This window comes from Equus przewalskii, chromosome 21 (assembly GCF_037783145.1).
Source record: "Equus przewalskii isolate Varuska chromosome 21, EquPr2, whole genome shotgun sequence".
NCBI lineage: Eukaryota > Metazoa > Chordata > Mammalia > Perissodactyla > Equidae > Equus > Equus przewalskii.
In genome coordinates this window covers 25,216,375-25,231,222 of record NC_091851.1, presented here as the reverse complement: position 1 = coordinate 25,231,222, position 14,848 = coordinate 25,216,375, and the positions used below count along the sequence as shown (strand labels likewise).

Here is a 14,848-nt window from a genome sequence, read left to right as displayed (position 1 = left end):
ACATAAAGACCTACAAAGAGATCACATGGAGCCAGACTGTGAAACATCTTAGACTAGACTAAATAAATTCTATACTATAGTCAAGGAGAAGCACTTGAGGTTTTTGAGCAGGAATGCAACATATGAGGCGGCATATTAAGAACAGGAATCTCAAAGTGATATACTTGGTTAGTAGCTACCAAAAAGAGATATTAGTTAAGTAACAACAGCAACCAAAGGATTTAAACAGACCTTTCTCAAAAAAAAAAAGGACACACAAATGGCCAATAAGATGCTTAACATCATTAACCATCAGAGAAATGCAAATCAAACTTATAATGAGATACCACTTCACATCCACTAGGATGTCTATAATCAAAAAGACAGGTTTTGATTGGCATTGGCAAGGATGTGGAGAAATTGGAACCCTCATACATGGCTGGTGGGAAGGTTAATAGTGCAGATGTTTTGAAAAATAATTTGGAATTCCTCACAATGCGACATATGAATATTATTTGACCCAGCAATTCTACTTCTAGGTATATACTCAAGAGAGCTGAAAACTTAGATCTTCACAAAAACTTGTCTGCAAATATTCATCATATTATTCATAACAGCCAAAAAGTAGAAATCCAAACACCATCAACTGATAAATGGATAAATAAAATGTGGTATGTCCATACATGAAATATTATTTGGCAATAAAAAGAAATTAAAGCTAATACATGATACAACATGGATGAACCTCGAAAACATTATAGTAAGTGAAAGAAGTCAGAGACAAAAGGCCACATATTTTATTATACCATTTTTATGAAAGATTTAGAATAGGCAAATCTATAGAGACAGAAAATACATTATTGGTTGCCCAGGGCTGAGGGTGGTTGGGGGATATGGGGAGTGACTGCTAATGGGTAGGGGTTTCTTTCTGGAGTGGTGAAAATATTCTAAAATTGACTGTGGTGATGGCTGCACAACTCCGTGAATGTACTAACAATCAATCATTGACCTCTAAATGGGTAAACTGTAATGGTATGTGAATTCTCTCTCAATAAAGCTATTAATACAATACAAAACAAAAACAAAACAAAAAACACTAGCAATTCCCAGGCACCAATTTAAATGAAAAACAAAACAAAACCACAAATCCTGAAACATACCCAAGAATATCCTAACTAAATACGTAATTTTTGGGGACTGGTCCCGTGGCCGAGTGGTTAAGTTTGCGCGCTCTGCTTCGGCGGCCCAGGCTTTTGCTGGTTCAGATCCTGGGCACAGACACGGCACCGCTCATTAGGGCATGCTGAGGCGGCGTCCCACATAGCAGCAACCAGAGGCACTCACAACTAGAATATACAACTGTGTACTAGGGGTGCTTTGGGGAGAAGGAAAAAAAAAAAGATTGGCAACAGTTTGTTAGCTCAGGTGCCAATCTTTAAAAAGAAAAAAAAAAGTAATTTTTACATAGCTAAGTATTTTGTTCATTCATTCATTAAGCAAATATTAATTCAGCACCTGATATGTAACAGCCACTAACGATTTTCTTCCTTTAAGATTATTTTTTATTCTAGGGGGTAAAAAAGATAAAGTAATGGATCTTTTTAAGACTTACCAGTGATCTGAAGTTGTGATTTCATGGTCAGGCTACCCATTGAACCAAGCTGTGATCCACTGTCAGACATACCACCAATAGGACGGCAAACCTGAACACAGCAAAGGAGACACTGTAAACATCAAAAATTCCCATTTAAAAAATACATAAACAGTCCTAACCAGGCCATTTCCATGTACCACTGAAGACCACAAAATAACCAGTGGCCTTCACACAAATTTTCAATTCTAGTGTTCATCCTGCGTAACGTATCAGCAAAATCTGACATAGTTGACCATTCCTTCTTCCATGGTTTACTTTCTTCCCTTGAGTTCCCAAGACACATTCTCTAGGTTTATGTCCTACCTCATTGATCCTTAGTCTCTCAGTCTTCTTTGATGATTTCTTTCCACTCTTTATGGTTGGAGTGTCCTAGGGCTCAGTTCTTGGTTCCCTCTTCTCTTACCTCTCTATAGTAGTGGTTTCCTCAAGGGTATCACCCAGTGTTATGGCTTTAAACATCATCTATATATCAACAAGTCTCAACTTTATATTTCTATCTCAGACTTCAATCCTAAACTCTAAACAACTCCACTTAAGTATCTAAAAGACATCCTGAACTTAACACATCCAAAACTGAACTCCTGATCTTCCTTATAAACTCTCTCAGTTGATGGCAATTCCATCTTTTTAGGTGCTCAGGCTAAAAACCCTGGAGTCATCCTTGACTCTCTCCTTTATATTTCCCTTCCAACCTCCTGGCAAATTCTGTTGTCTCTATTGGCAAAATACATCCAGAATTCAACCATTTCTCACCACCCTAAACCACCTATCTGTTCAGAGTCACCTTTGACAGCCATCTTTTTCCTATACTATGCTTCTCTCCTAGATTACTGCAATAACCTAACAGGTCTCCCTGTTTCTACCCTTGTCTAGCCTCAGTACCTATGCTCAACACAACCAAGATGACTCTTAAAAGGTTCAAAACCCCGCAAAGTCTTTCCATTCTACTCAGAGTAAAAGCCTAAATTCTTACAATGACCTAAAAGACCTTACATTATGAGTGCTTCCCCTGCTCCCAACTTCTTGATCTTATTTCTTCTACTCTCCACCCCTACTCAGGCACCTACCTCCTTGTTAATCCTCAAATATGCCAGCACATTCTATTCCTCAAATATGCCAGCAAGTTCTAACCTTAGGACCTCTGATCTACTTGTTCTCTTGACAATATTACAGTCTGCTCCACCTAGCCTGATCATTTTTTTCTTCTATAGAAGATATCATCTTCTGACACACTAAGTAATTTACTTAGTAATTATGTTTACTGTTTGTTTTTTTTTTTAAGATTTTATTTTTTTCCTTTTTCTTTCTCCCCAAAGGCCCCCGGTACATAGTTGTATATTCTTCGTTGTGGGTCCTTCTAGTTGTGGCATGTGGGACACTGCCTCAGCGTGGTTTGATGAGCAGTGCCATGTCCGCACCCAGGATTCGAACCAACGAAACACTGGGTCGCTTGCAGCAGAGCGCATGAACTTAACCACTCGGCCACGGGGCCAGCCCCTATGTTTACTGGTTTTGACTCTCTAGGCTAGAATATAAATTCTATGTCAGCAGGGAATCTTTATTTTGTTCACTGATGAAATCTAGAAGCCCAAAACAGTGCCTGACATACAGCAAACACTTAACTATCTATTCAATGAAATGAATAAAGAAATAGCTATTGAATTATACTAAATGAACAACTCTTAACATATCTTCTTCAATCCCTAATCATGGAAGAGTTAACCCTTACGTGGAAACAGCATGATTCATATAACAAAGAAGTTATAACAAAGTCAGGGCACTTAGGCTTGATTCCTGGCTACAAAACTTACTACATGATACTATGTGACTTATGTAACTTCTAGCTCCCAGTTTCCTGTCAGAAAAATAGGGATAACACCACCTCTCTCTCACAGGGTTGTTGTAAAGACTGAATGATTATGTATATGAAAAAAGCTCTCTAAATGTTTGTTATTTATCACTAACAGTGTCTGAATTAAACTTAATATGTTTTTAAAATAAAGATTTGTTCTTAGGCTTTTGAGGACTGGATAAAAATACTAGAAATATTTCAAGTGGGTTAAGGTGAAGATTAAATCCCAACAAAATTTACTTAGCACTTACTATTTGCCAAGTACTATGTAAAAAGTATACAAATACAGTACAGCAAACAAGATATCTTGAAACTGTAAACGCTGCCTTGAGCTTTTATAGAAAATTAGGCTTCCATTAAAAATTTTAAATATAAAACAATTTTGATGTCTTCTCAAAACTGCTAAGATGGAATGGAACAATAATTCCTACTGAGACAAACTCTATAAAATCCAATATGCTTCATCCCTTCACTTATACATGAAAATACTCTAAACTAAAATTTTGGCCTTAACTATAGTGACTAGCTCATTCCCTTGGCACAGTATATACATATATATTTTTTTCCCTTTACTTTCTTTGTTTACTTAAATTGCACCATTTCAGATGTTTTATAACCTACGATTTACTAAAAGGGCCCTTTCTTAAAAAATAAAATTAAAAAATAAAAAGCGGTCCTTTTATTTTACTTATGTTGTATGGATACATAAATAAAGACATAAAGTCTTTAGGAGTCATCCAGAATATAAAGGAAATGAGATGTAACATAAGAGCCTTAACACTCTATTGCATAAAATATTCCTTTAATTTATAGTGCCTGTTATAGAAAGGGCCCTCAAAGACATCACTACCGCATTCTATATAGTTATCTTCTCCTCAATACCCAAAAGACTGTCTGTCACAGAACTATGACATCAAGACAAGTAAATAAGAGGCAGCATGAACTCTGCACAGCAAAGGAAACCATCAATAAAACGAAAAGACAACCTAACAATTGGGAGAAGATATTTCCAAAGCGTATATTGGATAAGGGGTTAATATCTAAAATATACAAAACTCATACGTCTCAACAACAAAAAAACCAACAACCCAATTAAAAAATGGGCAAAAGATCTGAACAGAGATTTCTCCAAAGAAGATATACGGATGGCCAACAGGTACATGAAAACATGTTCAACATCCTTAACTATCAGGGAAATGCAAATCAAAACTACAATGAGCTATCACCTCACTCCGGTCAGAATGGTTATAATTAACAAGACAGGAAACAAGTGTTGGAGCTGTGGGGAGAAGGGAACCCTCATACACTGCTGGTAGGAGTGTAAACTGATGCAGCCACTATGGAAAACAGTATGGAGTTTCCTCAGAAAATTAAGAATAGATCTACCATATGATCCAGCTATTCCACTGCTGGGTATTTATCCAAAGAACTTGAAAACACAAATGCATCAAGATACATGCACCGCTATGTTCATGGCAGCATTATTCACAATTCACAACATTATTCCAAGTCTTGGAAGCAACCTAGGTGCCCATCAAGGGCCGAATGGATAAAGAAGATGTGGTATATACACACGATGAATACTACACAGCCATAAAAAAGGATGAAATCCAGCCATTTGTGACAACATGGATAATCTTGAGGGAATTATGCTATGTGAAATAAGTCAGAGGGAGAAAGTAAAATACCATATGATCTCATTCATAAGTAGAAGATAAAAACAACGACAAACAAATGCATAGCAATAGAGATTGGATTGATGGTTACCAGAGGGGAAAGGGGTGATTAGGCACACATGTGTGGTGATGGATTATAACTAGTGTTTGGGTGGTGAACATGATGTAATCTATACAGAATTTGAAATATATTATGATGTACATCTTAAAGGTATATAATGTTATAATCCAATGTTACTGCTATAAAAAAAAAAGAGGTAGCACAAAAAATCCAGTATCTGCGTGCTGATTTTATGCATGATAAAGTACTATTCCAGTTGCTGATCTATATCAACAATTTATTGCTGGAAAAATACCCTTTTCAATAGTGTAGTGTAGACTATTTATTCTAAATTAATCTAAACTGTCTATGAATTACAAAGTTAAAAAGAAAATAAATTTAAAATCTCTATAGAAATACAATGTATTTTAAAAACTCAAATTAACTTCATGTAGGAAAGATTAATGAAAGTATAGAACAGTGATTCTTTCCAGATAATTACAGCGAATCACTGTGGCAGAACTGTGAGATGCTCTGCAAAAATATGCTGGTAATTTTAATAATTTATGTACTTAAACATTTGTTTTACATAATCAAAATTAATTATTTTAAATTCTTGAAAAGAATAAAAATTACCATTTGTATAATAGAAAAAAAAAAAAACCCTAAGGAAACCACCTAAATATCAATTGGCAGCCAGTTAAAAAAAATACATATTCATACCATAATAGAATACTACACAGCCATTAAAAAGTAACTTACTAATGATTAAAATGGAATGATTCCAAGAACATTTTTTTTAAACTTACAGAATACACACAATATGATGTCATTTTTGCAAACAAAAACAAACCATATACTCCTATAGGTACATGTACTTATAATAAATGCAGAAAAAGTATACATCCCAAACTGCTAATACTGGTTACCTTTCTGGACGAGGGGGTGTCTGTGTACTAAAGAAGGTGGTTGTAGGGAAGTTTAGTTTTATACATATTGTTTGAGGTTTTTAAAAGAAAACGTGTATCATTGATGACTTGTACAATTTAAAAATAGGCAAGACAGAGTAGGCAGAATGGAGAATCCTTCTCCCCTGAGCTCCAGACTCTTATATTTGAATATTATTTATAACTGCCTATATGGTTAAAATGACTAAATTGAAACTGTCTACCTAGGCACACTCACCCTGGCCTCAATAGCACCACCATCCATCAGTTGCTCAAGCAAAAGATACAGACATTATCTTTCCCTCACCAACAAGTTCTAAAGATTCTACCTACAAAATATACCCTAACATATATACCTACTTTTCTCCTCCTCTTCTTAACCATCCTAGTCCAAGCTACAAACATCCATCCCTTCCCCTTTCAATAAATTACTAAAAGTGGTTAAACTGGCCTCAATTCATTCTGCCCCTCACCCACTGCAAATTTGGCTTTCTTCCTATTTTTCAAACACACTAAGGTCATTCCAGCCTTACAGACTGCACTAACTATTCTCTCTGCTGGGAATGCTTTTTCCTCTAGCTGTAATTAGCTAAGATCTTCTAGTATTCAGGCCTCAAGTTAACTATCACCTCCTCAGAGAGGTCTACTCTGACTACCCAATCTAAGGCAGCCATCCTATTACTGTCTATCACATCATTGAAAATTTCCTGATTTATTTGTTTATTGACTGTAATGTCCACAAAAGTAGGCACCTTTTTGTCTACCTTGCTAATCAATGCCTAGCGTATTCTACAGTTTGGTTTTTTTTAAGTTAACTAAAGTCTACAGTGTATACTAAGCTTCACTCTTCATGTTGCACAGTTCTATGGGTTTTTACAAATGCATAATGCCATGTATCCACCATTACAGTATCACAGAGCATAATCTCACCACCCTAAAAATCCCCTGTGCTTCACCTATTCATCCCTCTCCCCTCACTCAGAACCTCTAGCAACCACTGATCTCCTTACTGCGTCTGTCGTTTGCCTCTTCCAGAATGTCAGATAAGTAGAATCACACAATTTGGAGTCTTTCCAGGCTGGCTTCTTTCACTCAGCAACATGATTAAAACTTCCTCCATACCTTTTCATGGCTTGACAGTTCTATTTTCCAACTGCTGAATAATATTCCATTGCATGTTTGTACCACAGTTTATCCATTCGTCTATAAAGGACATCTTGGTTGCTTCCAGTTTGGGGCAATTATGTAAAAAGCTGCTATAAATATTCATGTGCAGGTCACTGGTGGACATATGTTTTCTACTCAATTAAATAGGAGTACAATAGCTGGATGATAATGGTAAGCCTATGTTTGAGCTCTGTAAGAAACGGCCAAATGATCTTCCAAAGTAGCTGTACCAATTTGCATTCCTATAGGATTGAAGAATTCCTATTGCTCCACATCCTCACCAGCAATTGGTGGTGTTAGCTTTTTGGAATTCAGCCAGTCTAACATGTATACAGTGATATTTCACTGATGTTTTAATTCACAATTCCCAAATAACATATGATGTTGAGCATCTTTTCATATGTTTATTTGCCATCTATGTATATTGTTTGGTGGGGTATCTGTTCAGATCTTTTGCTCACTTTTTATTTATTTTCTTATTGTTGCATTTTAAGAGTTCTTTGTATATTTTAGATACAAGTCTTTTATCAGGTATGTGTTTTGTAAATATTTTCTTGCAGCCTATGGTTTTTCTTTTCATTCTCTTAACAGTGTCAAGGTTCTGGTCACCAATTCCAGTGTGTGGGTACGTGTGGAGGGAGTTTCCCCACACCAACAAGCAATTCTCTGACACCAGGTGGGTGTTCTACAATTTAACTCAATTCTGACTCTATCTACCCAGAGATAGTATCAGATCCCACAAGTTAAGGGGTCAGTCCTACAAGACTGCCTCCCCACCCCCGCTTCAGACATCAGTGGCAAGTCCAGGTTGTTCTGCTTCTGACTTATCAGCTATAGATGGGAGGTTCCTATGATCCCCTCCTTAGGGTCGATTAATTTGCTAGAGCAGCTCACAGAACTCACAAACATTTTACTTACTAGATTCCTGGTTTATTATAAAAGGATATAACTCAGGAACAGTCAGATGAAAGAGATGAATAGGGCAAGGTATGAGGAAAGGGCGCAGAGCTTCCATGTCCTCTCCGAGAGCGTCACTCTCCCCAAATCTCCACATGTTCACTAACCCAGAAGCTCTCTGAACCCCATCCTTTTGGGTTTTTACAGAGGCTTTACTAAATAGGCATGGCTGACTAAATCATTGGCCAGTGGCAACTGAAGTCAATCTCCAGCCCCTCTCCCCTCACCAGAAGTTGTGGGTGGGAAGGGACTGAAAGTTCTAACTTGGTTGGCTCCAAGGTCGGCTCCACTGACAACCAGTCCCCATCCTTAGGTGCTGTCCAAAAGTCACCTCGTTGACATAACAAAAGATATCTTTATAGCTCTCATCACATAGGAAATTCCAAGGGTTTTAGGAGCTGGATAGGCACTGGATATGACAAACCATCCTATTGAAATGGCAAGCAATAGGATATATTGGAGTATATGAGGAAGCCATTTGGTACAAACCTAATTCGCCCTGACTTTGTTTTCTCCAAAAGGGCCTGACTGTAGCCATTGAGCATGCATTGTATATCTGCTTAGACATTTCCTGTGACAAGAACAAAGGCCCTTGAGATAAAGGTGCAACTTCCCTACCCCTCCCAATGTGGGCATTCCTTAAAGATTAAGCATCTTTCCTTAGGCTAGGAACTGACTGCAGCCCTCACCTGTGACCAACCACCCAGCTCGAGGCAACAGACCTGCCACCCTGCTGTGTTCACCGAGACAGCAGACCTATCTGCTGTTTCCATCAATGGCTGTGCCGACAGAGCAGCCTTGTGACTATTGTAAAAGGGACATTTCAATCATATGTGAAACATCCTCTTTGAGGGTATATAACCACCCTGTATACCCCCACTTCTTTGGAGTGCTCTGTTCCTTTGTGGAAACACTCTCCCGGGTTACAATCCTCACATTTTAGCTCAGAATAAACTCACCCAAATTTTCATTTATAGATTGTTTATGGATTATTTTCATCAACAGAGAGAAGACCAGATATATATATTTCTTATTAAAAATCACAATATTATACAGTGCCTTTTGTAGACCAGGAGATTTAATTTTAATAAAGTCTAACATTAATTTGTCTTTCATGGATTGTGCTTTTGGTGTTGTGTCTAAATACTCATCACCACCTCTTCAATGAATGGTGCTGGGACAACTGGATATCCACATATAAAAGAATGAAGTTGGACCCCTGCCTCACATCATATACAAAAACTGTAATCACAGGACCAGGAACAGAGTTTGTCACCCCAAAATATGCCTCTTTGGCATAAGAATTATTTTAGGCTGATCATTTTGAAGAAACATCACACACAAGGAAAAGCTCTGAAAACCTAGTAGAAGTCACCCATTTGTAGGGGAAACTTACATTTATAAGAGAAATTTCCATTTGTAAGGGTGCCTCCCTCTCTGAGCCAGGAAGGAGAGAACTGAATCTCCAGAAATTCTAATCAGTAGAGAAGGGAATGACTTAAATCTACATAACAACTTCACCCTTGTTTACTGGGCTGACTTCATCTTAACAACAGAATGTTAAGGCTATTTTTCAGGGGGCAGTGAGCCAGCTAGGAGTATGAGCGAGAGAGAAAATTTTGATCTATCAAAATTCATCTTGCCAAAGCTTCTGCATACCAGCCTGCCCTCCCTGGTCCCTTAAACCTTGTCCTATACCCTGGATCAGGGAGACAGATTTAAGAGCCCTTCTCCAGTCTCCTCGACAATCGTTTGTGTAATAATAAACTTTCTTCCCTCAATGACCAGTGTACACAGTATTGGCTTCTGTGCACAAGGGTGGAGAGAGAGCCCTTGCTGGGTCAAAACTAACTAAAAATGGATCAAAGATAAGAATCGTGGATCTTATTCTCCAAGAATTGTGATTGTGTGTTTGCCCCAAAGGACTGGCTCAGGGGCTTGCCTTTGTTTTCCCCGCCTTGGAGCTTCCTCAGTGCAGACACAACTTCCCAGACAGTGTTTGTCCAAAAGCATTTAAAAGCAAACATATTAACCATTGCCACAGGGACAACGGATAACATGTGGAACACACAACAGATATACTAAAAAGACTGAGAAGGAAGAGGCTGGAGGAGGAGACATTTAGGGGAATAAGGGCTTTGAAAAACTCCTGGGTATTATGGAGAATCTAGAAGGCCATGCACATGCCCCGGGCTGGATGCATGGTCAGAAAAGACCTGAGAAGACTTTGGCTCTTAAGTGGTTGACCTTCAGGCTCCATGCAAGCAGGAAGTGAAAGCTAAGGCACAGCTTTAACTGCCTGGCTAAGCACAGGAATGTCCCAACACAGAGCCAATCTGCAAATCCTGGTAGGGTTTGGGTTTTATTGGTTCTAAGAGTTTTAGGATATCTGTCAAATCACTAGCTGACCACTAATCTAACAGAACAGACTTGAGTGGCCACAACAACAAAGAATACAGACTACATAAAATTAGTTTAGAAAAGTCACCAAACAAGCAAACAACCACCACAACAAGCAGCGACAAGAAACCATGAGGTGGGGGAAGAATCTGATTTCCAGAGCTGCCACATTATAACATGCAAAATGTTCAGTTTTCATACTAGCAAACAGACTTCAACAGTACATTAAAAGGATTAATACACCATGACCAAGTGAGGTTACTCTCTGGGAGGCAAGGATGGGTCAACATATAAAAATCAATGTTAAAAGAATTAAGGATAAAAAGCACATGACCATCATAATTGATACAGAAAAAACATTTGACAAAATTCAATAGTCTTTCATGATAAAAATTGTCAAACTAGGAATAGAGGGAAATTACCTCAACAAATAAAGGCTAAATATGAAAATCCCACAGCTAAAATCACACTGAATGGTGAAAAATTGAAAGCTTTTCCACTAACACCAAGAACAAGACAAGATGCCCACTCTCGCCACTTCTATTCAACATAGTAGTGGAAGTCCTAGCCAGAGAAGTTAGGCAAGAAAAAGAAATAAAAGGTATCCAAATTGGAAAGGAAGAAGTAAAATGATCTCTGTTCCCAGATGACATGATCTTATACATAGAAAATCCTAAAGACTCCACACAAAAACTGTTTTAAAAAACTAACAAAAAAATTCAGCAAACTTGCAAGATACAAAATCAAGATACAAAACTGAGGTGCATGTCTATATACTAACAACTATCTGAAAAACAAATTAAAACAATCCCATTTACAATAGCATCAAAAAGAATACGACAATTAGGAATAAACTTAAGCAAGGAAATTAAAACTATAAAACATTGCTGAAAGAGATAGAAAACAACACAAATAAGTGGAAAGACATCCCGTATTCATGGATTGGAAGATTTAGTACTCTTAAAAAATGTCCATACCCCAAAGCAATCTACAAGTTCAATGCAATCTCTATCAAAATCCCAATGGCATTTTTTAAAGAAATAGAAAACAAAAAACCCTAAAATTCAAATGAAACCACAAAGGATCCCAAATAACCAAAATAATCTTGAGAAAGAAGAACAAAGCCAGAGATAAAACACTTCTTGATTTCAAAATACATTACAAAGCTACAGTAATTAAGACAGTAGGATACTGGCATAATGACAGACATATAGATCAATGGAACAGAATAGAGAGCCCAGAAGTAAACCCACAAATATATAGTCAACTGATGTTCAACAAGGATGCCAAGAATTAACAATGGAGAAAGGATAGTCTCTTCAACCAATGGTGTTGGGAAAACTGGATATCCACAAGCAAAAGAATGAAATTGGACCCTTATCGTACACCATATACAAAAATCAACTCAAAATGGACTCAGGACTTAAATATAACACAAGAAACTCCTAGAAGAAAAGGGAAAAAGCTTCATGACATTGGTCTTGGCAATGATTTCTTGGATATTACACCAAAAGCACAAGCAACAAAAGCAAAAACAGACAATAGGAACTACATCAAACCAAAAAGCTTCTGCTCTGCCAAGAAAGCAATCAAGAGTGAAAAGGCAACCTATGGAAAGGGAGAACATATTTGCAAACCATATATCTGATAAGGATTTAATATCCAAAATACATGAGGAACTCCTACAACTTCCTAGCACAAAACCAAATAACCCAATTAAAAAATGAGCAAAGAACTTGAACAGACATTTCTCCAAAGAAGATATACATATGACCAACAGGTATATGAAAAGATGCTTGACATCACTATCAAGGATATGCAAATAAAAATCACAATGAGACCTCACCTCACACCTGACAACTATCAAAAAACAAAAGATAACAAGTGTTGGCAAGGATGTGGAGAAATTGGAACCCTTGTACATAACTGGTGTACCTCTTACATTGAACACATAGGCAAAGTCATCAACAAAATACCAGCAAATTGAATCCAGCAACATCCCATGACCAAGTGGAATTTATACCAAGAATGCAAAGTTGGATAAATATCCAAAAAAATCAATTCATGTAATATATCACATCAATAGAACAGAGGACAAAACCCACATAGTTATCACAATAGACACAAAAAAGGCATCTGACAAAACTCAACACATCTCCATGATAAAAACACTCAAGGAACTGGGAGTAGAAGGGAACTTCCTCAACCTGATAAAAGGCATCTATAAAAACTCCACAGCTAACATCCTACATAATAGTGAAAGACTGAATGCTTTCCCCCTAAGATCAAGAACAAGACAAAGATGCAGCTCTCGTCACTTTTATTCAACATTGTACTGGAGATTCTTCCTAGGGTAATCAGGCAAGAAAATGAAATAAAAGGCAAGACAGATTGGAGAGGAAAAAATAAAACTATCTATTTGAATATCACATGATCTTGTGTACGGAAAATCCTAAAGAATCCACTTAAAATCTATTAAACAAATTCAGCAAGGTTCCAGGATATAAGAACAATATACAAAAAGCCATTGTATTCCCATATGGTAGTAATTAAAAAAAGCCTGAAAATGAAATTAGAAAACAATTCCATTTCCAATAACATAAAAACGAATACTTGGTAATAAATTCAACAAAAGAAGTACAAAACTAAAAATTAAAGAAGACCTACATGAAGACTTACCATCATTAAGATGGCAATAGTCTCCAAAATGATGTACAGGTTAAACAAAATTATTATCAAAATTTCAGCTACCGGGGCCAGCCTGGTGGTACAGTGGTTAAGTTTGCATGTTCTACTTCGGTGGCTTGGGGTTCGCCAGTTTGGATCCCAGGTGCGGACATGGTACCACTTGGCAAGCCATGCTGTGGCAGGCATCCCATTTATAAAGTAGAGGAAGATGGGCACAGATGTCAGCTCAGGACCAGTCTTCCTCAGCAAAAAAAGAGGAGGAATGGCAGCAGATGTTAGCTCAGGGCTAATCTTCCTCAAAAACAACAAAAAAAATTTCAGCTCCCTTTTTTGTAGAAATTCACAGGCTGATCCTAAAATTCACATGGAAATGCAAAGGATCAGGAATAGACAAAACAACCTTGAGAAGAAAAGTTAGAAGACTCATACATCCTAATTTCAAAACTTACTGCAAAGCTACAGTAATCAAGACAATGTGGTATTGGCATACACACAGTTATATAGATAAATGGAATAGAACTGACTCCAGAAAGAAACCAAAATGTCTATGGCCGAAAGATTTTTGACAAGGATGCTAAGACAAACTTTTCAACAAAATGTGCTGGAACAACTAGATATTCACGTGCAAAAGAATAAATTTGGATCCCCATCTCACAACCATGGACAAAATTTAACTCGTAGATCTAACACCTAAAGGTAAGAACTAAAACTATAAAACTCTTAGAAGAAAACAGGCATAATTCTATGTGACCTTGCATTAATGGTTTCTTTTTTTTTTTCAACATATGAAAAATCAATGTAACACACCATATTAACAGAAGGAAGGAAAAAACACATGACCATCTCAATTATGGAGAAAAAACATCTGACACAATTCAAAATCCTTTTATGATAAAAACATTCAACAAACTAGGAATAAAAGGGAACTACCCTAACATAATAAAAGCTATATATGAAAAACCCAAAGCTGACATCATGCTCAATGGTCAAAGAATAAAAGCTTTTCCTCTAAGATCAGGAACAAAGAAAGGATGCCCTCTCTCATCATTTCTATTCAATATAGTATAGAAGTCCAAGGCAAAGCAATTGGGTAAGAAAAAGAAATAAAAGGCATGAAAATTGGAAGTGAAGAAGTAAAATTCTCTGTTTGAAAATAAAATGATATTATATACAGAAAACCCTAAAGATTCCACACAAAAAGCTACTTGCACTAATAAATTCAGTAAAGTAGCAAGATATAAAAAATCAGTTGCATTTCTATATAGAAATAATCAAGAATCTCACCAGGAAATTAAGAAAACAATCACATTTACAAATAGCATCAAAAACAATAAGACACTTAGGAACTAACCAATTGGGTAAAAGAATTATAACACTGAAAACTACAAAACATTGCTGAAAGAAATTAAAGATGACACAAATAAATGGAAAGACATCCTGTGTTTATGGACTGGAAGTCTTAATATTGTTAAGATGTCAATACTACCC

General features: G+C 36.8%; 1 protein-coding gene across 7 annotated transcripts in view; it reads right to left on the bottom strand.

The window, feature by feature from the left end:
• The window catches only part of ITCH (itchy E3 ubiquitin protein ligase), a 109,091-nt gene that overhangs the window by 72,713 nt on the left and 21,530 nt on the right, over window positions 1–14,848 (bottom strand). For all 7 annotated transcript variants that reach the window (XM_070588116.1, XM_070588115.1, XM_070588117.1 and 4 more), the window contains one exon: window positions 1,592–1,682. In XM_070588116.1, the coding sequence (XP_070444217.1) occupies window positions 1,592–1,661 (70 nt within the window). In that variant the 5' untranslated portion in view covers window positions 1,662–1,682. The remainder of the gene's footprint in view (window positions 1–1,591; window positions 1,683–14,848) is intronic.